The sequence below is a fragment of the Cupressus sempervirens genome, chromosome 3 (genome assembly GCF_028749045.1).
Source record: "Cupressus sempervirens isolate cs-2001-9-10 chromosome 3, ASM2874904v1, whole genome shotgun sequence".
Lineage (NCBI taxonomy): Eukaryota > Viridiplantae > Streptophyta > Pinopsida > Cupressales > Cupressaceae > Cupressus > Cupressus sempervirens.
The window spans coordinates 959,141,228-959,167,095 of NC_143120.1; the positions used below are offsets into that span (position 1 = coordinate 959,141,228).

Consider the following 25,868-nt stretch of genomic DNA (forward strand, 5'->3'; position numbering starts at 1 on the left):
TCCCAACCGTTAATAGCATCATTAGACCATTGTGGGCCCTAGCCATCCCTCCGTGCATAACATCCCAAATCATCGAAGAGATCATCGGTATTAACATAGTAGGAATGTCACTCCTAATAAATACAATATCATATGTAGAAAGTAATCTAACATGTAGATATGCTAATCATCAATGAAAGGATACATATCCACCATCACGAAGGACGCATCAACCATAATGTCTCAATGAATCTCAAATGATAAGAGTGGAAAATACACTACCACCCGACCGCGTGGTACCTAAGTGGTCCACTCCCACCGTGCTGAGGAGATAATCCCAAGTCCCAAACAGGCTATCAAAACCACATAGCACAAGTCTCTAAAGTCGAGGAATCCTAAAAGTATACTAACTCAAAGGTTCCAATCACCAAAACAGACATCTACTTCCCAGAGGCACACAATGACATGTAGGAACCTACTATGCAAGCGGGAAAGTGTCATCGCATTTATCTCGTACAAGTTACCCTGGCAGTTAGCTAAACTCCACGGGTCCATACAGATCTCATGCAGCCACTAGTATCCTTTCATACTGACAAGGCATACTATGGAATGCAAGGTTGCAACCATGCGTTCTCTCTACTCCCATCCTAGCCTATAAAAGCACTCAAGGCATGGGCAAGAACCAAAACTCTTATCTTTTTAAGCTCATTTAGTTAGTATTAAGTGTGAATGTTATCACTTATTAATCCAACTTACAATGAGTTACTCTAGCAGCCTCTTAGGGCCCTGGCCCCCATTGCAAGCCACTTCCCAACACTACATGCAGATATCCTACCCTAATGCTCATGGTATCATAATCATAAAGAAAGTCCATAAAATCATCAAATATCCACAATAAGAATCATCAAATATCCATGATAAAATCATCAAATATGCATAAAAGCATCAAATCTCCATGAGCAATATCCATAGAAAATCATGACTACAACAGCTCTCTATTGGCAACTGAAGTATCACTGATAATCAAAGTATCCATTGGTTCTTAATAACCAGAATATATCTCAAAATAGATCATCATATCCATTGGTACTCAACAAGCAACCAAGAATATCTCAAAACATACTGATCAAAGACTCCAAAATGGTTGAGTAATACATGTCACCACATGACATCATCAAGAATAAATCCACATATTAGTCCCATCATGGAGACTAGAATATATCCAAGGATAGCTGATCGATGACCAAAAATAATGGTTAAGTCAAGGGTCTCAAACATAAGAATCTCAACTATAACAATCAGTATTCACAACCAATACATAGAGCATTCCATCACATAATCATGGTTGGGTTTATAAAGATCGAGAAATAAAACATCATCATGACATCACAATCACATAACTCCCAAGCCTCTGGTAGACATCCTATAATTGGTCAACACTAGTCAACCCAAAACCCAAAACATTAGCATAAGGAATACACAATGTAAACACATGTTTTGGTTTTGCTAAGTTTCAAATTAAATTTCAAATGTCTCAGTTTACGTTTTCCCAAATTTAATTTCAAGTGGAGGAATTTCACGTTTTACCTAACCCATGTATTTACTTGATAGATAAAAGTTCCTCCATTAGATTCAATTTTCTAATTGATCCAATAATATTTTATTTATAAAAAAAAAACTTCGTTTGAGAAATAACATTTCCAATAATCAAAACTTCGATTATGTATATGCTAATAATTAATCTTAATTAAAACTAATGTTTAATTAAATTAATTATTAAAATCTCTACTAACTCACATCTTTTATTGATATAATAATTACTTGTTATAAATTACATATATACATATATACTTTTATATATATAAATATATATATATAAATACATATATACATATATAATAATAAAAATCAAAAAATATATAAAAATCAAAATATTGATAACCGATTTCATGAAATGTTTTATAAAAATCGAAATGCTTAGACAAATCTTTGATGCCATGCGGTACAAGGTACTTGCTATCGCAGGTCTGCTCGACAGCTGGTACAGAGTACCCCTGTCATTGCAGTCCCTGCGATGGCAGGCCCTCTGCGTACCCGCGGGGTGATACGGCTCCGCCAGAGTTTTTTTTATATCATTTAAACATTTTTTTTAAAACGCTTCTGCCCGCCCGGTGCGATTTGGTTTGTAAATAATGTTTAACGTTTTTTCCAAAATGTTTTTGATTAATGATATTCGACTTTATCACACATGAATATATATATATATATATATATATATTATATACATATGTATGTATATATATATATATGTATATATATATTATATACATATGTATGTATATATATATGTATATATATATTATATACATATGTATGTATATATATATATGTATATATATATTATATACATATGTATGTATATATATATTATATACATATGTATGTGTATATATATATACATATATATGTATATATATATATATACATATATATGTATATATATATATATATACATATATATGTATATATATATATATACATATATATGTATATATATATATACACATACATATGTATATAATATATATATACATACATATATATATATATATATATATATATATATATATATATATATATATATATATATACATACATATATATAAAGGTATATGTATATGTATATATATAATATACAGAATCATAGTATATATGTAAAAATGATAATTTATGAATACAAGCTTTCATTTTCAAAGTTTCTCTATGAAACTTGTTTTCTTCAAAATTTTCTAATAACTAATTCTAATGAGTTTGTCCATGAATTGTAACCCTAGCCCGTTTCATTTTAGATCTAAGCATATAGATTTCTCAAATAAATTTTGATTGCCCAAAATGCATTATGAAGACATATGGAAGACACGAAGAAGACAAGGGAAAACAAGATGCAGAAGTAGCATAAGTGAAAACACAAGAATCTACCCGGATTCTGATGCTAACTCGCTCTTCCTTAGATAACCCGCTGAGCAAGCTCCCCTTCTTTAGAATTCCCGAATCTTCCAATGCTTCAATTGTTCTCCACGCTATCCACACTATCCACGCTATGTCCAAGCTTCTAAGGAATGCTCGAATATAAAGAGCTCTCAGGAAAATCCTAGAATGCTTCTAGAACCAGCTGGAAGATGTCACCAACTAAGCATGGGCCTTTTTCCAACCTTTTTGATAAGCCCTAGGGTGGTAGATACCATGTGCTCAATTGATGCACTAACCCCCGTGTTGTTGACACATGAAAAATGGAGAACTGCATTAATTTCCAAGCAAGCTTATAATTCCAATTATTTTTAAATAATTTCTATTTAAATATTTATAACTCCCATTTTAATTTAATAACTTTTATTTTAATTTTTATAACTTTTATTATTATTATTTGTTTATTAATTTATTAGTATTTTATAATTATTATTTATTTTAATTTTCTAATTTTCTTTTTATTTAATTATTTTCTCTCAATTAATTCTCCTTGAATTAATTATATAATCAAAATATCAAAATCATGATATTTAATCTTCTCAAATAATTAATTTTATTAATTAAATCTATTTGTTAAGATTTAATTAACAGAAAATTCACCATAGACCTTCATAACAAAATATGAAAACCCATCATAGGTCAATTCATACAAAACCAGTCTAAAGGGTTAAAAATCACGAAATATGTCATCCGACACATTCAGTGGGTGCTCAACTCTGATACTTGTCCCAACTCACTAGGACAAATGGTTTTAAGGTTTGGGATTTGGACTTGAGAACTTATCTCCCTTCTCTTATCATTGAGATAGTATGATAGGGTACGCTCATCCTGACAATTCAGAGAAGTCGATACTCGGTACCTGCAACCTGCAGAAAAACCATGCATGTACATACAATATATATATAGTGCTAAGCTAAACAGGCAATGGCAGGAAGTGGTGCATCGTGTAGATCCTGACTAAGCAGGTGACTACGACTCCCTTCCTTAACCACATCAGAAACGCCATACAATAAGAAAACACACATCCCATACACATGCAAGTATGGGGTAAGTATCCATAATAAAACACATGAAATAATAACCATCTAACTAATCATCAACAATAACTAAAAACAATATAATGATCATCATACATACATAAAATGTAAAGTCTAAATGATCTCATCATATAACAACTGAATCCATAACATAATGTCTGATAGTGTCAAAACAATACCACTAATCCATCAACATAATACTAGTCCATCAAAGTCTGATAATAATAGCAACAATGAGTCTAGAAAAGATGTGAAGGAGGGTAGGCACTACATTTTATGTGGAAACCCAATCTGGGAAAAACCACCAGTTGTAACTAGTTACTATTTTTACTCTTCTGAAGTGAGCCCTATTAGGAGCCAACCCTATTAAAGGTTACAAAACACACTATTAGGTGTGACCCTGTTAGGAGTGGCTTTGTTAGAGGTCTTTGGACAATTCAATAGAATTGCCACCTTGTTAGAGGATTTGCAAATAGCAATTAAGACAACTCTGTTAGGAGATTTAGATCTCTACTACAATGGTTAGAGAGTAACAATGAGATGACCTGATTTGAATGCAACTAATTTTTTGATTATAGATCTCTATTCTGGCTTGTACTTGATCCTTCCTTATCGACTATAGTTTTTTTGGTTCACATGGATATCCTGCTTATCCTTTAAATTCGATTCCTCTTCTCATCATTAGATCTTCGATAACATCTTCATGCATTACATTTTCTTCATCCTCACACTTTGAAATCATAATTAACCTTATTCTTATATCTTTCGCTTTGTCAAGTCAACTCAAATACAACTTAGAATAACTAATATTCATCACTTTATTTAGCTAGAATCAATAGATAAATCAATTAAGCTTAATATGCCAAAATAAGAAAATCCTTTGTTAGCCGACCTAGCTCAGTAGAAACTAACTTAGAAATGATTTCTTTTGTTAACCAACAAGAGCTCGGTTAACACTGTAAAGTCGCAAAAATCCTTTGGCGATCGAGTGAGCTCAGTTGGCAATAGTTCCATCTAACTTTCCTTGATTAACTGAGTGAGCTTGGTTAACACTCATCTTTTGCATATTTTTCATTGACGCCCAAGTGAACTCGGTAGACACTACCTTCTAAACTAAGCAAACATAGGAATGCTTGGTAGACATAGAAAACTGTCTACACTGCCCAAGTGAGCTTAGCATATACTAACTGATAATGAAATGACATTTGTGTAACATTGGATATAATACACAATTAATCAATTGTATTCAACAATCTCCCTCTTTGACATTAATGGCAACACAACATGTCATAGCATAATGAAATTTTGGATCTGTTCTTTGAGAACTCCCTCTATTAGTATGAGCTCTTCCTTTCACTGGATTCTTCTTCAGTCTGCAAAAATTTCTACCAAGTTCATTTAGAACTTTCTCCCTCTTACAACAAACTTCTTCTTCTTTGGAAAACTTCTCCCTCTTTAGTTCTTTAGTTCCTTACTTTATTATGGTTCCAAAAATTTCTTAGAGATATGATGGTAAAACTTCTCCCTCTTTGACAACACATGACAAAGACAAAAATTCTGTAAATACCAATGTACCTTAAGTACTGATTCATTTGCAATATGCCCTTGCTAATTCTGCACCAACTGATTGATCTTCAACAGGTTTTGGTTGATACATCACTAAACTTTATTTAGTGAACTTAAGGTAGGGGAATGACCCCTAGCTTACATCTTAGATACAGAAATGCATCCTTAGGTAATGGCTTGGTGAATATGTTTGCAATCTATTCCTTTGTATTAACATATTCAAATTTGACTTCTTTCTCTTGTGCCGACTCTCTTAAGAAGTGATATTTTATAGCAATATGCTTTGTTTTAGTAAGCATTACTAGATTCTTTGATATATTAATTGCACTAGCATTACCATTGTATATGACTGTTGGATCCTTGATCTCTATCTTCATTCCTTCCAACAATTGTATTAGATAGTATATTGACTTATTAGGCAAATAATATAGTTATGATAAGAAATATTGAATGTTTTTGTATCCATTATTAAATAATTTCATATGAATACAAATGATTTTGAATTATATTGTGTAAATGATTTTATCACTAGATTGGCATTGCCCTCTTAATCTATATGACACAAGTTTAACCTAAAAAATGTTTTTAAAAAATCAATTCTGGAAAAAATTATTCATTTTTCTTATTGAAATATGTCAACATTTCTTTCTTTTTATTATGGATTAATTTTTAACTATACAAATGAGCATAGATCTAAGGTGCATACCTTCTTTGGTTAAACAATTATGTGCAATGGATCTTGTAAATCAAATTTATTGAGACATTGGACCTCACTAAATATATCTTAGACATTTGAAACATGATAGATAATTTTCTATATATCATCTTATTATCCTCCTCAATTGTACACAACCAATTGAACTACAACTCTTTGACTTTTCATTTCTAAATATTCAACAATCTCAATATTCTTGAATACATCTACCTTATTTTAACATCAAATTAATTAGCTCACTTAAAAGTATGTAAGCTTTACACCACATGAATATTTTAATGTGAGAGTGGAGGGTACACTATTTTTAAATGTCTGGTCCATGATCCCACTAATTAACTTGAGTGCACCATAGCTTAATGTAGATATTCTCAACCAGCCACTTTTTGGCCTATCTAAAGCTGATATACTTTTCGAATTAAAAAGGACTGACTTCAAATATACAAATTTCTTTTATTAGCCCAAATGCTCGCTGGGGTCCAAATGTAAGCATATGTTTCCCTTCCCAAAGTTGATTAGTAACATTAGCAGTTCTTCGTTGGTGCAAATTTGGAGGCAAAATCATGGGCTAAAGCAAGGGTTTATGGAATCAGTGTAAAAAAAGTGCTCCATTTTCAAACATTAAATTTAAAGAGAGAGGTCATGATAAGAAACGTATTGGAATGCCCACTTATGTGATCATCCCACCATGATGCTCCAAATCACATGTATCAAATTTTGTCATAATCATATGGAGAAATTGGGGATGATTGATGGTTTAGTGCAATCATGGGCATGGACTTGAATGTCTGATCTGAATGTGAGATAAAGGGATACATAATATATATATTTATATGGAGTGTTAGGTGATAGGTTTCCATGGTTGAATGGGGCTACTACAATCATTTCGAGAGCAAAACAAGATGGGAATACCGTGACTTGAAAAGACAGAAACAAGCTGAATTTTATGTAAGTAATGAGGATGGGTGAATACTGGGGCATGGGCCAATCCTACGTGGGGGCGTGACGTCAGCTTCTACGCAATGGAAGCGGAAGAGAGAGGTGGTGGTAACACTCTCTCTCCTCTCTCCTCTCTCCTCTCTCTCCACTCGAAGGTATATCCTGATGCAAAATCTCAACCCTACTTTACCAAAAGTCAACAAATGATCACGCCCATAACTCAATCATCATCTTCACCGCCAAAGCTGAAGAACAAAAAGAAAACAACAAACCCCATCAATTGCAATCTTTCCTCCTATTCATCTTCTCCATCATTCCAATCTGTCCTAAACCCTTTCTCATCATACACTTCTCATACATTCTTTTTACCCCTTGATCCACCATTGCTGAAGAAGAAAAAACTCTTCTCATCTTTCTTCAAGTCAGACCAGTCATATATATATAATTTTGTTTCTGCCTTGCTTAAACATGACTGAGACATCGGAGGAAAACAATTACAGTGAGATGAATCCCTTTGTTTCGGCAGAGTGTTTTTTTAGGGTTCAGCAGCCCAATTCAATTAACCCCTTTGAGGAGTTCAGAAGAAATGAAGAGGATCTACATTTTGCCTCCCATAGCGATAATAATTCTGATTATTCCTTTCTTCGACCTAACTATTCATCAAACCAATTGAAGGCTTGTGTAGATGGGAAAAGGGTTTGTGAAGAAACTCTGCTTAACTGCACTGGGTTTGATCCTGAACCAGATCCTGATTTTCATGGGGTTGATCATATTGGATTTAACTGCGCAGACCCATCTGAGTTTGAGATGTTGAGATGTGAAGATGCTCAAATCAATAGTGCTTCAAGTGTCAAGGAAAATTCGAGACGAACAGAGGGTGTCAAGAGCTTCAGTAATTTCTGGTAACTGTTCTTAGTTGAAATAAATCATAACTAAAATGTTTATTTTTCGAATTTATAGTTTTCTGAATTCGTTTGTTTGTAATTTTTATCAACGTAACGTTCTATATATTCCCTTATCGAGCTACCAAGTTAAGAATCGAGATAAAAGAAAGATTTATAGTTTTACTTGTATAGCTTTATAGTAATTTTGGAGTGCTCTTGAATGAAAAAAAAATCGAAGTACAAAACAACATTTAGTTACCACAGCCTATATTGATGAATTTGAAATACGCTTTTATTTGATTATTTTCTCCTCTTAATCAATGTTTTGAATCATATTCTGACCTAGAAATCAGAATTAAAAAAGAATCATATTCTGAACTAGAAATCAGAATTCAGAATGGTTCCATATTTGATTTGTTGGGTGAGAGCAGTTTTAAGTTAAAGACCACCCAAACAAGCTTATAATAGTTAGTGTTATGCAATCTTTTAGTTGAACTGCTTTTGTAGTTTCTTTTAATGAATCTTTCAGATCACACTCAAAAATTTATTATCAGTCGAAGACAATAAAAGAATATACACATTTAAGATTAGTAGTCTACACAAAATAGATTTTATAGTAAGTTTGTTGGTTGAGAGAAGCTAAGTTAAAAGACCAACCCCAACATGTTTAGAATAGTTAGGCTAATGAGGATCATACGGTTTAGTGAAGTGCTTTGTTCATGGTGTGAATTTTGGTTGCAGAGGTCTCTTTTTTATTGGGGCAAACCTTTCTCTATGGTAGATATAGTAGATATAGAAGTCATATTCTTGGATTTTCATCTTTCTTAAAGGATGGATAATTTTTTCTATTGTTAGACTGTTTCATAAATTCGTTCCTAGCATTAGAAATGAGCATTTTAAGCAGTAAAGATGAAGACACAATATTAGAATTTAGATTTTTATAAGATTATAGGAAACAGGGACAATAGTCTACACCATAACAGTAAATTGAAAGTCTGTTATCTGAGAAGTCTTGAATTCGAACTTAATAAATAATAATAATTAATAACAACACATAATAATTAATCATCACTAGGACCTCTTACCAATAAATAAAAGATTGTAAGAAAAGATCTATCAAGGTCATGGTCACTACAACATTGTAATCCATTTTTCTTTTTCATTGCATGTTTAAAATATAGTTTTATCTCTGTCATAATTTAATAAACAATGTGGTTTTAATTGCAGGTGGGGAGGAGCTTCTGGCAACTGTATGAAGATGAAGAAGGTGAAAATAAGGAGAAAGCTGAGAGAACCGAGGTTTTGTTTCCAAACAATGAGCGAGGTGGATGTGCTTGACGACGGGTATAAATGGAGAAAATACGGCCAAAAAACCGTTAAGAACACTCTCCATCCCAGGTTTTTCTCTTTTCCGATATATACACATACACATTTTCTCCTAACATTTATTTGCAAATGAAACAGACGACAAAATTAAAACAACATGACATTCTGTTGCATGTAAAAAATCTAAAATGTAGTGAGTGTTGCATGTCTGTCCAAAGACAACGGTCAAAAGACATTGAAATTATCCGTAACACATCAATATTTTGACTTCTGAAATTTTGCGTTTAATAAAGTCAAATTTGAATCCGTATTCCATTAATTGTGTATATCTTTTAATAACCAGCCTTTTCTATCATCCTTTTCTCTCTGACTCATGGTAAATATGATTGAATGTAAATTAAATAAATAATAATTATTCATTTATAAATTGGAAAAAATCTATACCTATTAATATTACTTAATATGAGTTAAATCATGCCTGAATCAATGGGTCTTTGGTCTACTAGTGAAGTTGAATGGCTCACAAAGAGCCCAGCGGAAAACCCTCAATCAAAAAAAAAAAATCATTATAGATAGTGTAGTATTCTATTTAGTAATATAAATATATGTTATTTTATTATATGACTGATAAAATATTTTAAAATTATAAGACATTAAGGTTTCTAATTTTTAATATACTTAGAAACTTATTAATAATTGTTAGACTATCATTTAATATTAGTATTATTAATTATTTTCTAGATTTGTATGCTTTATCACAATTTTTTTTTTCTATATGAAATATTATATGCTATAATTAATAATTAATTAGTATATGAATATTGACAATCAATAAATCTAGTAAAGGCTCAAATAAAAGTCATTAAACTCACTTAACGATCATATAAGGATGACCATCAAATTTGGCCACCCTTAACTATCACACAATAAGAAAAAAATCAAGCTTGGAAAAAATAACTTCAATCTTAGAAAATGAAGCTTAATGTGTGATGTTTAACCAGTCCTATGAAATTCCAGACGTCAGTTAAATTATCATTAATTTCGCTAACTTTGTTTCACTCATATTACCTACTTCCTGCCTCATAGGAACCATTTTTATTAGTTTGCTTAAACGCTAGCTATCTTATAATAGTTGCATGGCAACGGACGTCGTTTGCACGCTGCATGCAGGCGTGTTTTTATTGATTTTCACTTTCTGTAATTATCTGAATTCTTAAACTGAAATTTGAAAAGAGAATATTGTCGATCAACTTAATCATGATCGAAGTAATAAAAATGATTTACGTTTGCGAAATCATTTTATTTTATGACTGTGTTTTTAATGATTTGACTATCTAAGCTACAAGAAACCTTCAAGATGAACCAGCGTACCGTCAATGTAAGATATCAGAGGGCCTACAAATGATTTGTTTGAAGGTAGCTACCCACAAGTTGTGAGATATGAAAGAAGAGACAGTCGAGTAATCCATTGCTTATCCCTTTTCCAAGATATCAGTGTACGCGACAAGAGCAGAGGAAAACAATAATTTCACTTATTGTTTTTCAAAATTACATAATGATATCACGCTCTTTTCTCAGTAATTGGTTTTTCTGTTTAAAGTTAATGAGCAGCTAGGTATTCATTGTCTAATTTTTTTGGAACACAATTATAGGCTTATTATTATTATTTTTATTATTATTTATATATTGTAGCTAAAGAGAATTTGAATGTTAGGTATAACATATTGTAATGTTTTTTTTTTTTTTTGTTATAGTAATGATGAATTATTCTAAAGCAAATATATTGTCACCTTGGGATTTCTATACATAAGATCAATGTTTGCATAAGAATATACTAGCTTATATGTATGTATGTATGTATATATGGCAGAGAGTTATCAAGATTTTGATTTTGATTATATATAAGAGCCAAATAATTATATATACTTTTATATGACTCAAGAGCCTCTCCACTAATTATAATTGATGGTTATGAATTCTATTAATTTTGTAATGAATTTTTATGTCTTCATATAAGAAAGTAGTACTGATAAGAAATTAACTATATGTGTGTGTGTACACACACATATACACACATACAGATATATACATATATGTGTGTGTGTGTGTGTGAAAGAGAGATTTTCTATGTTATTAGTGGATCTTTTTGTGAGGATACAAAGGAGTCTTGAAATTCTTAAAGGGTACAAAGAGTCTTTTAAGTCTCATATTTTTATGAACTACATGTGACATCTTAGCTAGTGTTGAAATCTTAAGAATTTGTTGTTTAAAGTATCATCATAAATTTACAATATAATTGATTAAATTATAATTTATGTGTTATAAATATAAAATTTATATTCTAAATGTAACAATACCAATCTACATTTAAAATATTAATTATAATATTAATTAAATATAAATGACATAATTTAACATTAAAAGAATTAATATTAAATTTAAAATGTCTATCTAGTTTTTTTTAGTTATTTAATTAAATATCAATAGTAAGAATCGGAAAAATAATAATTTAACATAATCATATTCAATCTATTTCTAATGTAAATATTTGTTTAAACATTGATGTTTAAAAATATACTAAATAATTTAGAGAGGCTTGGTACATAATATATCTATTTTATTGTATATTATTTTTATTTATCATGTAAAACTTAAATATCATTTTGAGTTTATTTATTCATAAAATGATGTGTAAATGTAATTAGAAAAAATTAAATTTAGCAAATAAATATAAAGATTAAATTTTAACTATTGTTGTTTTTTTAGTGTTGTAAATATTACTTAGCTATGGAGTTGTGTGATATAAAAAGAAACAAGTTTTTCATAAAGAATTTCATATTTTATGAAGACATAACTATTTTTTATTTTTTATCTTAAATTTTTTCTAAAAAATAATATTTTAATTTATACATTAAAATAGGGTTCATTTAGTTGTTAAGAAAGGTATATTATTAAATTAATTTTAATTATAAATTAATGCTCATGAAATGTGTTTGATATTATATATGTAGTTTATTAATTGAAGACATTTAGAGAATATTTGCTATAATATTGTAAAAAGATATTCCTTTCTGAAAGCTGAATGAATAAAACTTTATGTTTATTTTTGAAAAACTATTCTTTTAATATTTATTTCTTTTATTTATGTCATTATATACAAAATTATTAATTGAGAATATTTATGTCTACAAATTTAATTTATTTATTCATAATATTTGTAATGATTATATTTATCTAATTGATCTACAAAATAAAATTGGTTGAGTTAGTATCATTCTTTATTCTTAAATTTTGATCACATGTTATGCATTCTTTAGGGATACTTGTCAAATATTTTCTTTGTTTCTTCTCAAACCATTCTACTGAACTCCAACCTTAATTTATTTTGATATTTTTGTTCATTAGAATGACATTTACCTATTCTTTATTTTCTTTTTTATTTAAAATCTTCTTTTAGTAGGATATATTAGTAATATAATTATTGTTTTATTGCATTTCAGAATCTTTATTTCCCTCTATCTATCTTGACATACTCCTCTCTACATCTCTCCATTTTTTCAATCTCTCATTCATACTATCTTTTAGATGAATGGTAGAATTTGAGCAATAAAATATTTCACCAGTAAAACTATATATTACTATTCCAATTAAACAACTTTAATCAATTCTTTACAGTAAATCATAATATGTCTTTCTTTTGCTTTTAATAAATAAAAAAGTAGTAAAAAATACTTTGAGATCCACTAATACATGACAGTAAATCATAATATATGTTTCTTGTGTACTTTTAATAAATAAAAAAGTAGTAAAAAATACTTTGAGATCCACTAATAAATGACTATTGTTTTAGATTGATTATATTGTGTGGGTGCGATATATTATAGAAATAATATTAAACCAAAAGTATTCTGAAATGATGAATTATATGAAACATTGATTTAAAAACTTACAAAATCTAGTTTAAAACAGAGAAATCAACAACATTTATTAGACTGCTAAAATGATTTTAAAAGAAAAATTTAGATTAAAGATTATAAAAAATTAACAAGTCATAGAGTACCCAAAAAAAAAAAAAACAAATAAGGACAATAATGACTAACTGGTGTAGAGTGCACTAGAGCAATATTATTGATGGACACAAAAGTACCTACCCGCGACAAACATAATTGATCCAAATAATAAAATGCTCGCTTGGCTAGTTCTTTTCTAATTAAGAAATACAAAGAGCTCTTGAAAAATCAGTTGACCGATTAAATATTCTCTGGTTAATTGTACTGTCGTTCAGCAGCTGTTTTTCTGAGAAAAACAGATGCCCACGTTTATTAAAGAAGTATTCTTTGTCTAAACTATAATGCGATATATCTGTAGACCCAGAAAAACAGCTGCCCTTGTTTATTCAATAAGTATTCTTTGTCTGGAATGTAATGCGATACACCTGGAGACCTTGAATACAATTTGACCTCTATATATTTTAAGCTTAATAAGCTCTCCAACTATTTATATTTGCTGAATGTTTTTGAATATTTTTTTTGGTTATATATGAAAGATATGTGTTAAACATTAAATGTTTTATTTTTATGGCTGAGATTGGAGGATTATTTTTGTGTTGCAGAAGTTATTATCGGTGCACACAGAACAATTGTCGTGTGAAGAAAAGAGTGGAGCGATTAGCAGATGACCCCCGCATGGTTATCACCACCTATGAAGGCCGACATACTCATTCTCCTTGTGCAGATACACAGTCTGAGCATTCTGATTTTCTCAGCTCTCTCTAATATTCTCTCATATATATATCTATATCTATTTATCTTTCTTTACAAATAATGTATTTACCCTCGGGAGACTAAAACTTTTCAGTGAAATTTAAGTCATTTTCTACTTATCTGTAACCATAACTCAATTCCAATCTGAATAAAGGTATACATTTATATAACAGACAGAGAAGCTCCAACTGTCTTAAGCCACAAAGGACTTATAATTCCATTACTACATAAAGAAACACTTCAAAACTTCATTCAACTGAAAAATTGGAGCCATGTAAATATAATATTTATGGGCTGTACGTAAGCCTTGCACAGTTTTAAGCAATGGCCGGTTTGCACCTCTTTACTGAAAAAGTGTGAACACTATTTCCTTCTCAGATACTACTATTATTCCTTTCTAATTATTTTCTAGAGTAGTTCTTAAGAGATTAGGTTCAATAATCATGATAATTTTGTCATAGGAGGTTCAATAATCATGATAGTTTTGTCATAAATGACTCTCAATTACTGTTCTTAAAAGAGCTTTAAAACAAAATAATGTATGTACTAAGAGTTGGGTGATTGACCAATTTATGTACCACTATTGGAACATTTTATTAAGACTCATGGGACATTTAATCACAAGTACTTGTGTTTTTTGTGTCAGCGATTATTGGTCCATGAACATAAGGACTATCCTTTTGCAATCCATTAATCCTTATAGGGAGATCCGTGAATACCCAAAAGTCGAAACCTTTGCTTTAAGCTGTTCAATTGCCTATGAAGGTACACTGCAAAAATTGGCAAAATTTGATTTCAGATTTAGGAATTTTGAATCTTTTCCTCTAAGAAGAAAATTATGTGTGGAAAAAATTGACTAATTTTGACTATTTAACACTTTTACTATAAAACATTAATGTGATGTATCTTCTAATAATGCATAATCTTAATTCGAAAATAGGTTTGCTTTATTCTTTCAAGAGACAGATTTACAAAACATGGGTAGATTCCCAAAAATGAAAGCATAAAATCTCAGTTAACCAAGGATTTGAAAGCCTAATACATTGCCCCTAGAAAGTAGTAATTTGAATGCAAATAGTTTATGAAACTGAGGATGATTGTGGACCCGATTGTACCCAAAAGGTAATGATTTGTAAGCCGTCTGAACTCTGATCACTGGTATTTGTCAACCCTTTACATCCTCGACAGGACTGGTGATGGAAAACATAAACTCCACTAAAGAGAATATATTGTAACAGTGCAATAGATATCTGTAATATGTGCATCCAATCACAAATGAGCTTCTCGGAAGTGATTTGACACAAAGTCAAATGCCATTGATAATGCAATCTTAAGCGTGGGTACAAACAGAATGGAGCAAATTGTAATGTCTTTCTCCTGTTCATATTTGTCTAGCATAATTATTACATACATGGCACTTAAAAGTATTTGTGAGCTTACTCTTTTTCACATGATATATTTTTAAAACCAGACTTCTCTATGTTTGGGAGTGTGGGAATAGAGTGCAATGATTCATACCTAAGCTCTAAATGAACTTTCTAGTATTGTGTAGATTTCACTGTATGGAAGATCTTGTAGGGGTCACCCTCTCATCCGTGTTACAAGGATTTCACTCGAAAGCAAATCCATGTTTGCACCGCCTCCAATTATTAGTGTATATATCTCGATCAGGCTGCAATTTTTTGCAAATTTTGTGCCCTGTTAAATCCAAGCTTGCACAGCCCTAAAGTTATTATAGTATAGACCTTGCGTACGTGCACTTATAGACTTTCGTATAATGATATATTTCACTTCATAAAATCTTCTACAAATTCATTTTAGTTAAATGATAAGGGTGTGATGGAAGGGCAAAGAGTTTTATGTTTAAGGATTCTTCAAGTGTTCCACTTCAACATCATTTTTTATGATTTTGTAGTCTTTCAATTTAGTAAGACTCATGGTAGTAGATTTCTTAGGAACTTTTCAATTTTACAAGGAGTTCAAGGATCTATTGATAGTTATCATAGAAGTTAAGGATTGAGGGTGCATGATCCCAACTTCATTTCTTACAATTTTGGAGTTTTGTTAGGTTCATTAAGAACCTTTCAACTTCACAAAGAGCTCAAGGATCCTTTGACAGTTATCATAGAAGTCAAGGATTGAGGATGCATAATGCCAATCTCATTCCTTATGATTTTGGAGTCTTGTATCTAGTAAGAGTCGGTCTTAGTAGACTCCTTAAGAACTCTTCAGCTTCAAAAGGAGATTGACAGTTACCATATCTCATCTATTTGGCCTACAAATTGTATTAGTGATATATATTATTATTTTCTTCTAGTTTTCTATCATCTTGATGATGGTGGGTCATGGTTTCTCATCTAGTTTCCTATTGTCATGGTCATGATGGATCATAGAGTGTGATTCAAAAAACTTATCTTATAGTTGTCCCATAATTATAACATTTTTAGTTCTTTTATTGCATATAGTCTATTGAATTAGAAGAATTCTCTTTTAAAAGTAGCCTTTTTGTGGAAATTGCTATTCTCACTAATTAATATGTTGAAATATTTTTTTTATGATTATGAACATGTGTTTAAGGATATATTCATTAGTAATTTGAGTATATTGAAATGTTCATTAGATGAAAATACTCTGAAATTTGCATTTATCTAACTATCTTTGATTTTTTACAACACTTTGTTTCCTTTTAGGATCTATTGAATGATAACTATTAGAGAATTAGAGCATACTTACAAAGTTATATCTCATAAATATACTATACTTCAAAACTTAGACTAAACATTATTGGTAAATAATTTGGGACACTATTTAAAAAAAATTCCTTTTCTGTTCATTGGTTAAGAAAGAGGATATTAAGGTAGAATTTAGGTATAGAGTATAGTTGTTAGAAATTATTATATACTTGTAAAGAACATGATTGAAATGATACCATCCAAATGTTGGCCTACTATTTGAAACTTATAGTAATTTCAAAGGTTTTATTTTCACAAGATTTTCTAACCTAGACAACATTGTACAGTGATAGATATTTCATTGTAACCATGATTTGGTCAAGTTTCTACAATGTATTGATGAGTACCAAAACCAATAAGTTTATTTGGATGGATCTATAGAAGACATTGATAGAAAATAAATAATATTTGGGAAATAGATTATTTTATTGAGTAATATTCCCAAAGGTTTAGTTGCATTAGAAATATTTTTTGATGGTGGAGGTACAATTATTGCAAAGACCATATGTTTTAATAATGGGGATTGGTAATAAATAAACTTGGGTAAAAATGCTATGCATCAAAGGGGTTTCTGAAGTAAAAAATTGATCCCTAAGGCTAGGAATCTACCTGTTGCATTATAGAGGAATTACAAGCATGCTTTCCCTTGACTGTATGATGATTTACAAGAATATAAGGATGACTTATTTCAACCTATAATTTTCCTACAAACATAATTCAAATCCTTTCAAACATAGGTAGAGACCAAGAAATATCACTTTGGCCATAATAATTAAACAAGAGTTGATAAAATAAAGATAATATTAAATTATTATGCCTATTGGATATGTCACATAGGTTTATGACTTTATTCTAGTAAGAATGAGTAATAATGATATTGGGTTGTATGTGCAATTTAGTAACCTGAATTTTACTTAATAATATGATAATTATAAGTTTCCTAATATGGAGGTTATGTTACAAAGGTCACATGGTGTGAGTTCTTATCTACTTTGGATGGTTTTAGTTTTTAAAAAAGGATTCTTATATATAGATCATAAGAAGATTGATTTGATATATAGAAAAAGAAGAGACATTAAGAGTCTCATTTATCGTATCATTATATTATTTGTGCATAATCAATTTTCTAACAAAAAAGTCTATATTCACTTAGATTCTACAATTATGTATTATGGACTATTAAGCACAAAGAAATTTATTGTGTTTAATGATGTATAGTATGTAGTTGCAATTCTAAACAAGAATTAGATTTTTTAATCTTTGTCAGTAGAAACAATATTTAAGAATTGAGAGTCCTATAAGGCAATTGGTTAATTAGAAGACCAATGAGGCATAAATCCAGTACAAGTCTAGTGTCTATTGTGGTTGTAGATGTATGTACCTTGTTTATTTTGATTCAAGAGATACTTGATACTCTAATTATTTGTACTTTGAGATGACCTAAGGGTCAAATGTTATACTTTGATTCTAGTATCGTAGATGCTTTATTGCTATGTTGTTTAGATAATCATATTTGCATCTTGATGCCATTTTGAGATGATAGTAGGTCTATGATGATATCTAGTTATTTCGTATTTTCACATATCTCTAATTCTGTTATGTGATTGATTTTATGTTATGGATATTTACTTCATTCTATTTCATTATGCTTCATGCAAATGTGAGTCATGTAAGTAGATTATTTAAGTATAATTGAATAAATGGTTAAATTAGGTATTTAATGCATTTATTGTTTTAGCTATGATATTATATGCAATTGTGCTTGATCATGTGTTTTAGTGTGCAGGAATTATATCTTTGGTAGTGGCACATGGAGTTGGTGATTTAGTTGTTCATATTTTATCAGTGTTGTCCCTGTATGGTCGACATATCCTTAATTATTTATTTAAATTAAACCTTTCGATGATTAGTACATCCAAATTTACTTCCATTATGTGCCCAAACCAGTGAGCATGTCTATGCATTTAGAGGTTCGCATTGTCACAAAAGTCATTAAGGAAATTTCTGTGAGTTTGGGTTTTTAGGCTTTAAATTTTATTGAATTTAATTTCTGGCAACCTTGCCATAGATGAATTCCTATTTCTAGGAATAGCCTATTTTTTTTGGGTTGATTCGGAGTCTAGCTGGCTATCTTCCCTAATCAATTATTCACTCAAAAATGAACAAGTATGAAAAGAGGAATTTAATTCTTCACTTCACACTTTTGCAAAACACAAATTTGAGAGCTTTGTTGAGAATCTTCTTCTAGAGGATCATGTTTATATTTGTTGTGAGAGTTTTGGGCATGGGATCTTCACGAGGTTAGTCTCATTGGATCTAGCTCAGGTAGACCTTGCTTTGCTGATATTTCTAGTAGTTTAGCGAGTGATTTATTTTACTATGTTGTTTCCTATTTCAACCCCTTTTTTTGTCAGGTAGGGCTCTCCCATTTTCTTGCTTCAGCTCAAATTTTGTATCTATTTTTAGTAGCCGTTTGTTAGGAGGTTGAGAACTAGTGTTCCTCTCTATTTCTATTTGTTGGTTCTACCCAGTTGGTTGGGTATGAACACTTTCCCTATTTTTGGGATGGGGGTTTGGGGTTTTGCACCATTATGCTAGCCATTTTTGCATATGGTGTTTGAACCCAAATTTTATTGGATTTTCAAGGCTTTTGTGCCCAAAGACCAAATGGGTTTTAATTTTGAAGTTTTCTAGTTTTGAGGGTTTTTACCTCATTTTTTGTGCCATCTTATTTTCTTAGGTTTCCTTGGCACAATGTTGGTTGTGGACCCAGATCATCTATTTGGATGTCAGTCTGACCATTTTTGCACATTTTTTGTTGTATTGGGATGCATGTCACATCCTTCCTCTTGAGTTTGTTTCATTTGAATGTATTTTTGCATTGTATTCTCATCAAGTCCTTGTGTTATGATCTTCATTATGGTGGTGGGCCATACACAAGTATGTCCATGTACATTTATCAGGTGACTTGCAAGCCCTGATCTTCTGTGGCACTCCCAAGAGTTATGATCATTGGGGTTGGGTTGGGAATATGCATGTCTACGCGAACTCATTGTTGGATGAGCATAGGTAGGGTAGGATAGCATATGGAGGGGGCTTCTTTTCCATAACCTGGTGTTTATTTCCTAACAGTTGGTGCAGAGAACTTTTGATCAATTGATAACTAAAGAAAATACTAGGTGGTAATAAAACTTAAGATAATAATACGCATGTGCAAGAGTCTTTCGTTGAGGAGTTGAGCCACATGATATGAGCTTGGGCTTGTTGATGCCAAGCAACTCTCCATGATGAAAATCCCTACTTAGTAGCCCATTGAGTGTTTGATTAGGACCTATAGTTTATGCATTGTCTCTAATTTTGGTTTCAGTCATCGTACTGTTTGGCATAAGTGTTATCCATGGACATCTATTTTATGTGTGCTTGTGGTTGGATCATTATCTCCATCAGCATGATGGGAGTGAACCTATAGGTTTCATGTGTTTGGGAGGTGTAGCTACCTTCACCACTACTAGGGATTGGTGTACAGAGATGATCTATTATCCCAGTGTGACCATAGCTAGATATTTTCACTTGGTACTTTAGGTTCTGGAGTATACATTCTTGTGATTTATGCTTTCATTGGAATGCTTGTATATTGTGTTTAGATGATGTTAGAATTGACACAATTCCTTATTATGATGTTAGCATATGATGTTATGATGTTATCTGCTTTGTTGAAATATCTATTGCTTATGGTTTAGCATGTTAGATTTCATGTTCTTATTATGTTATTATGCTTTAGTAGTGACATCCTTATAAGACAACTCCAACTATTTAATTGATAGTTTGGGATGTTACGCATGGGGGAAGGCTAGGACCTTCGAGGTCTCATGATGCTATTACAATTGGGAGGAACCACACACTTAGTTCGTTGTTCGAGTTCTTTGCAATGTTGCTTCTATTGTTGGAAATATTCAAGACAATGTTAGGTTACTAAGAGGGGAGGGGTAAATCAATAACATCTAAAACATTATCAAATTCAACATTTTATAGCAATATACCAAATATCATTTATTGATCTAATTGCATGCATGAGAAACTAAAAACATAAAACATTCATAACACTTGAACACAATAATTTGGTGACCCAGAAACCTTCCAAATAGAAAGTAAAATTGGGGTGGGGATGATACCCACAAAACTTCAATACTGTAGCATAAAGTTGGCTTGTTAGGGCTTACAATGGTCACTTCTAATGATCTACCCTATTAGGAGCAATTAGGTTTGCTAGGTCCACCTTGTTAAAGGATTTACAAACACACAATAAAGTATGCACTTGGTAAAGAGATTTTGAGAAAGACTGTTAAGTCTACCTTGTTAAAGGATTTAGACTAATTCACTTCTTAAAATGAAATAGTAGATCTCTGACTTACAAGTAAATTTTTGATAAGGATTCTTTGAATTATTGATCACCTTTTGTGATGGATATGTCTCTGTTGCTCCTTTTCTAATATGGCCTTCAACATATACTTTATCTGTTGCTTGATCACATTCGCATTCTTACACACTTATATTCATGAATTACATTTTTTTACGCACATTGGATATGATACAATACATTACATATATACCAATACAATTTTAAAAAATACAAATTCAGTCAATATACAAGTTAACACCAGTATTACAAAGTCAATGCAAATGAAGACACTCGAGTTCTAAAGACTGACTTGGTGAAGTTCTGATACTCGGCGTCCACTGTCATTACTCGACATTGTCATGCACTCTGCAAAAGTAGAATCTTGGTCCATACTAATCACCTCAAAGTAGTCTTGAACTTGGTCTACATAGGTGACTTGGTAGATACTATGACACTATCTTCACATATGGCTCGGTTAACACTAGCTTTGCATCACATAAACTGCTAGCATGGTAGAAAATTGCAAAGCTCGATAACCATTGAAGTGCTCGAGTTGAATTTCTAGACTTCACACTACCTGATTCTACTTGGTTTGAAGTGTTGCACTTCACATTAACTAAATTTCATTGGTAACCACTAGAATGCTCGCTAGAAATTGGATTACATGGCAAACACTGTAGACTATTCAATGAGCATTGGTAGCCATACAAAATATGAATAAGTGCTGTCACTAATAAAAAACTTGACTGATATGTCAACAATCTCCCCCTTTGGCATTAGTGACAAAAACACTTGTTAGCCAAAACTTATATACATCACCATGTGATACTAGCTCAGTAGGGTATACTATTTTGAGATTTTTCAAAATTTATGTTTGTAAGTATATACAGTATATTGTATAAAATATCTACAAAATTCTCCTTTACTATATACATTTTCACTTTTTGCATGATTCTCCTCCATACACTATACATAGTGTCTTACTATACATAGTCTCTCCCCCTTTTTGACAATAATGAAAAGATTTATTCAAAACCTATTTACATGGAGACACCAATATGAGATAGAAACTCAAAATGTACCCCAAGAATAAGTGCTAGAGTTTTATCCCAATTCTCTTGCAAAATCTTGCATGTATGTAGAGAAATTTGAAATTCTGTAGAGAGATCTATCATGTGATCTACAATAGAGAAGTTAGTGTCATGGATCAAGGTTTTTTGAATAAATAATATGTTTCTACATTGTATCCATGATAGGAAGGATCATATTCTAAATATCTATCAATGTAGACTGAATCCTTGCTTCTTCTCTCAACGACTCTTCCTGCATGTCTGATAGAAATCTGATCTTCATATGATGTGCATTGCTTGAACTAGAGTCAAGTTGCAATCATTGTCCACTAGCTTTTAGATCCTCATCAATCTTTGTTAGTTTTATCTTTATCTCCTTTGTGAACTTGGTAACATCACATAACTTCACAAAAAGTGATGTCACATTAGTGCAAGAGGTTTCACGATTGGTCAAAATTAAGGAAAAGCTCAACTTGTTGAATGACAATTTGTTGAGCAATGTGCTCAAGCACTTTATTATCAAATTTCTTTTCAATTTTCTTAATTGACTTATCTTGACTACTAGAGTCCTCATTAAACTTTTGGACTGCCTCTTCTAATTGCAATAAAATAGGTCGAGAAGAATCTATCTCAATACCTATAGCCTTACAAAATATTCTTGGCATCATCAATAATTTTATATTCCCTATCTCTTTCTTCTCTCAATTTCTTTTTCTTTACCTTCTTTTGGAGGAGTTGACCAGCTATATGCATTTGATCCATAGTGAGATTATCAAAGTCCCATTTGGGAATTTCTATTTTCTCATCTAGGTCTATATCCTCTTCTATCTCCTTACCTCTACACAAAAATCTTATACTTGGTTGAACCTTGGGTTCAACTATCCTTGTACTTAATGCCTTTGAATTTGGGAAGGAAACGATTGTAGATATACTAGGACTTGTTGTGAAAATTGTGTTAGGATAAACCACAAACAGAAATAAAAACTACATGCAAATATAACCAATAACAGAAAATAATAGATCACATAGAAATGAACACAAGGCACCAAGATTTAACGTGGTTCACCCAATCCCTGGGCTATGTCCACCAAACAAAAAGTCCAGACTTATTACAATCTAGTGATTACAACCTAATTACAATCCATAATCCGTTACAACTCAATACCACCGTAAGAACCAATTTCACATCACACTATGAAACAATCCCTAATCCTAAGCCCTTTTATACAAGTATTAAATCACTTTAGGGTTATAACACGTCGGCCATAAATTAGCCATAACTTTAGTGGAAAATCTATGAATGGCGAATCTACGAATAGTACCAAATTTTTTTTTTACCCCACTAATTATGAAGTATGTACAGTACTTTCCTGATCAGTCACCATAATCTAACAAATTGATATAGTACCAACTAATGGAATACTAACAAGAATGCTTGCTGAATCCAAAATTGAAGAAGTCATAATTGTAGTATCCATTACTAAAGTAGACAAAATTATAGTATTCAAAACTGAAGTACTTACTACTAAAGAGCTCAAAATTGTAGAAGCCACTATACTCATTGCTGATGACTATAACTGCAGCTCAGTAGATGAAGTGGTAGATACTTCTATCAATGATGTGCTAAGCTATGTTGGTGCAAAGAGTGATTGGATGTTTTAAGTACCTATAGTTGTCACAATCAAACTTGCTAAAGCTATCTTTGAGCTTGATATGGCTACTGGTTTTCTTGGAGAGTGAGGAAGTGAGACAATGACTGCAACTACTATCTTCATATGGCCAGTCTCATCATCATCTTCTTTGTGTTCCTCAGTAGCTTCTTCATCTTTATCTTCTTCAACTTCCTCATTGTCAAAATGTGTGGGCTCAATTTAAGTTTCTTCTTCCTCATCATCACTGTCATCATCCTTAACATCTACTAGGAAGTCCCTCTATTTATGCAAATGATAAACATTCTTCCACATGCTTGTGGCATTCTTAACCACATGCTCTATATCCTTGATCAAAATTAAAAAAGTATTCAAGCTAAGAGTCGTAACATACGGTTTTTCACTAACCAGTTTTTTAGTTTAAACTAACTAATTTCTAACTCTATTCACATGACTAAGATTTCCAATAACTATTTTTAAACTGAAAAGAAATCTATTATCAATTGAAATATCAAGAATACAAAATGAGATGTTATCAAGTAACTACCTTAACCAGCAAAAGAAAATATCAGATGTATTCATTTAACAAATTCTAATATTCCATTCCTGAAATTTAAATAGTAAAGGCTCTATGAAAAGAAATGACAATATATTGGAGACATTTATGATCATTTAACTATCTTAATAAGAAACTACTTGTCAAGTAAATAACTTTCAAATTGAAATAAAATACCATACATTTAAGGTGAAAAGAACATACAGTAAAAATTGTGAGACTTCTTTTATTCGTTGTTCAAGCCTTGGCATTGGTGAGAGGATAAGCATTGACATAGGCTTAACCTCCCAACCGCAACCATTACTTATCCCCACATGTTTTAATTAATAGAACGACCCTCCCTACCTCGAGGTCGGGCTTGGGATGTTCACTAATCCAGCCATCAGAGTATCCAGGTGGGTTGAGGTCCCAATGGTTATTTGACAAAATAATTGAAGCATGTGGACAATAACATAGATCACTTGTTCCAACAAATCTGTCTAATTCCACCCTGGCCAAGGATTTCAAATGTGGGTTTACAACCTAATCTCCACCACTCAACTTGACAACTTACTTCATGAGTAGAACATGCATGAGCTAATGCATTATTTATTTTACTATCCATTTTTAGTTCTAATATCATTTTTGTTTTTGCAGTTACATCTACACCTCCTCACCAATTTCAAGCCATCAAGCCGGTGATTCCTTGGTGCCTTCAGATTAACTTCTCATGAATATTTTACACCTTCTTCACCATATTTTGGCATTTTAGCCAACTGAATTCCTTGGTGTACTATGATCAATATCTCAATATCAATTGTCTAAATTTATATCAAGTTGTGATTAATATCCAACGGGGTGACAATCTTCTAGTCATTGAACTTAAGTGATTTAGAGTATTCATACTCGGATATGTACATGGATAAAGAAAGATCATCAAACTTATATTATGCAATATATGTTTATAAAAAAGAAGAAGATAACATTACTCCTCTGACTATGACAGACTGCAAGTAAATTGAATAACCTTTTTAAAAGAATGATTGTGGTAGAGTTGATAATAGGGAACAATAGACTTAATAATGGTAAGTGGAAGACTTATATGCAACACGGGTTTTTATTACCACTTGCTAATGCCAAGAAGAATATTTTTAGTACTACCAACTTATGGATTATATCCTACATTCTTAACATATAAAGGAGAAGAAATGGTTATACAAGTTGACAATATCTTATGTGGCTCTCCAAAT

The 25,868-nt window shown here is 31.3% G+C and overlaps 1 protein-coding gene across 1 annotated transcript; it reads left to right on the forward strand.

The window, feature by feature from the left end:
* The first annotated feature begins 7,475 nt into the window (after positions 1–7,475).
* LOC149569918 (putative WRKY transcription factor 33) lies at positions 7,476–14,405 on the forward strand. The gene is made up of 3 exons (XM_089817825.1): positions 7,476–8,162; positions 9,372–9,542; positions 14,083–14,405. Exons 1-3 carry the CDS (start codon positions 7,729–7,731, stop codon positions 14,243–14,245), a joined length of 768 nt encoding a protein of 255 aa, XP_089673951.1. The 5' UTR covers positions 7,476–7,728; the 3' UTR covers positions 14,246–14,405.
* Positions 14,406–25,868: the final 11,463 nt, after the last annotated feature.

Coding starts and splice junctions, on each gene's coding strand:
- LOC149569918 (XM_089817825.1), top strand. CDS start 7,729: ATGACTGAGACATCGGAGGAAAACAATTACAGTGAGATGAATCCCTTT. Junction 8,163..9,371: donor AAGAGCTTCAGTAATTTCTG/GTAACTGTTCTT, acceptor TTTTAATTGCAG/GTGGGGAGGAGCTTCTGGCA. Junction 9,543..14,082: donor AAGAACACTCTCCATCCCAG/GTTTTTCTCTTT, acceptor TTTGTGTTGCAG/AAGTTATTATCGGTGCACAC.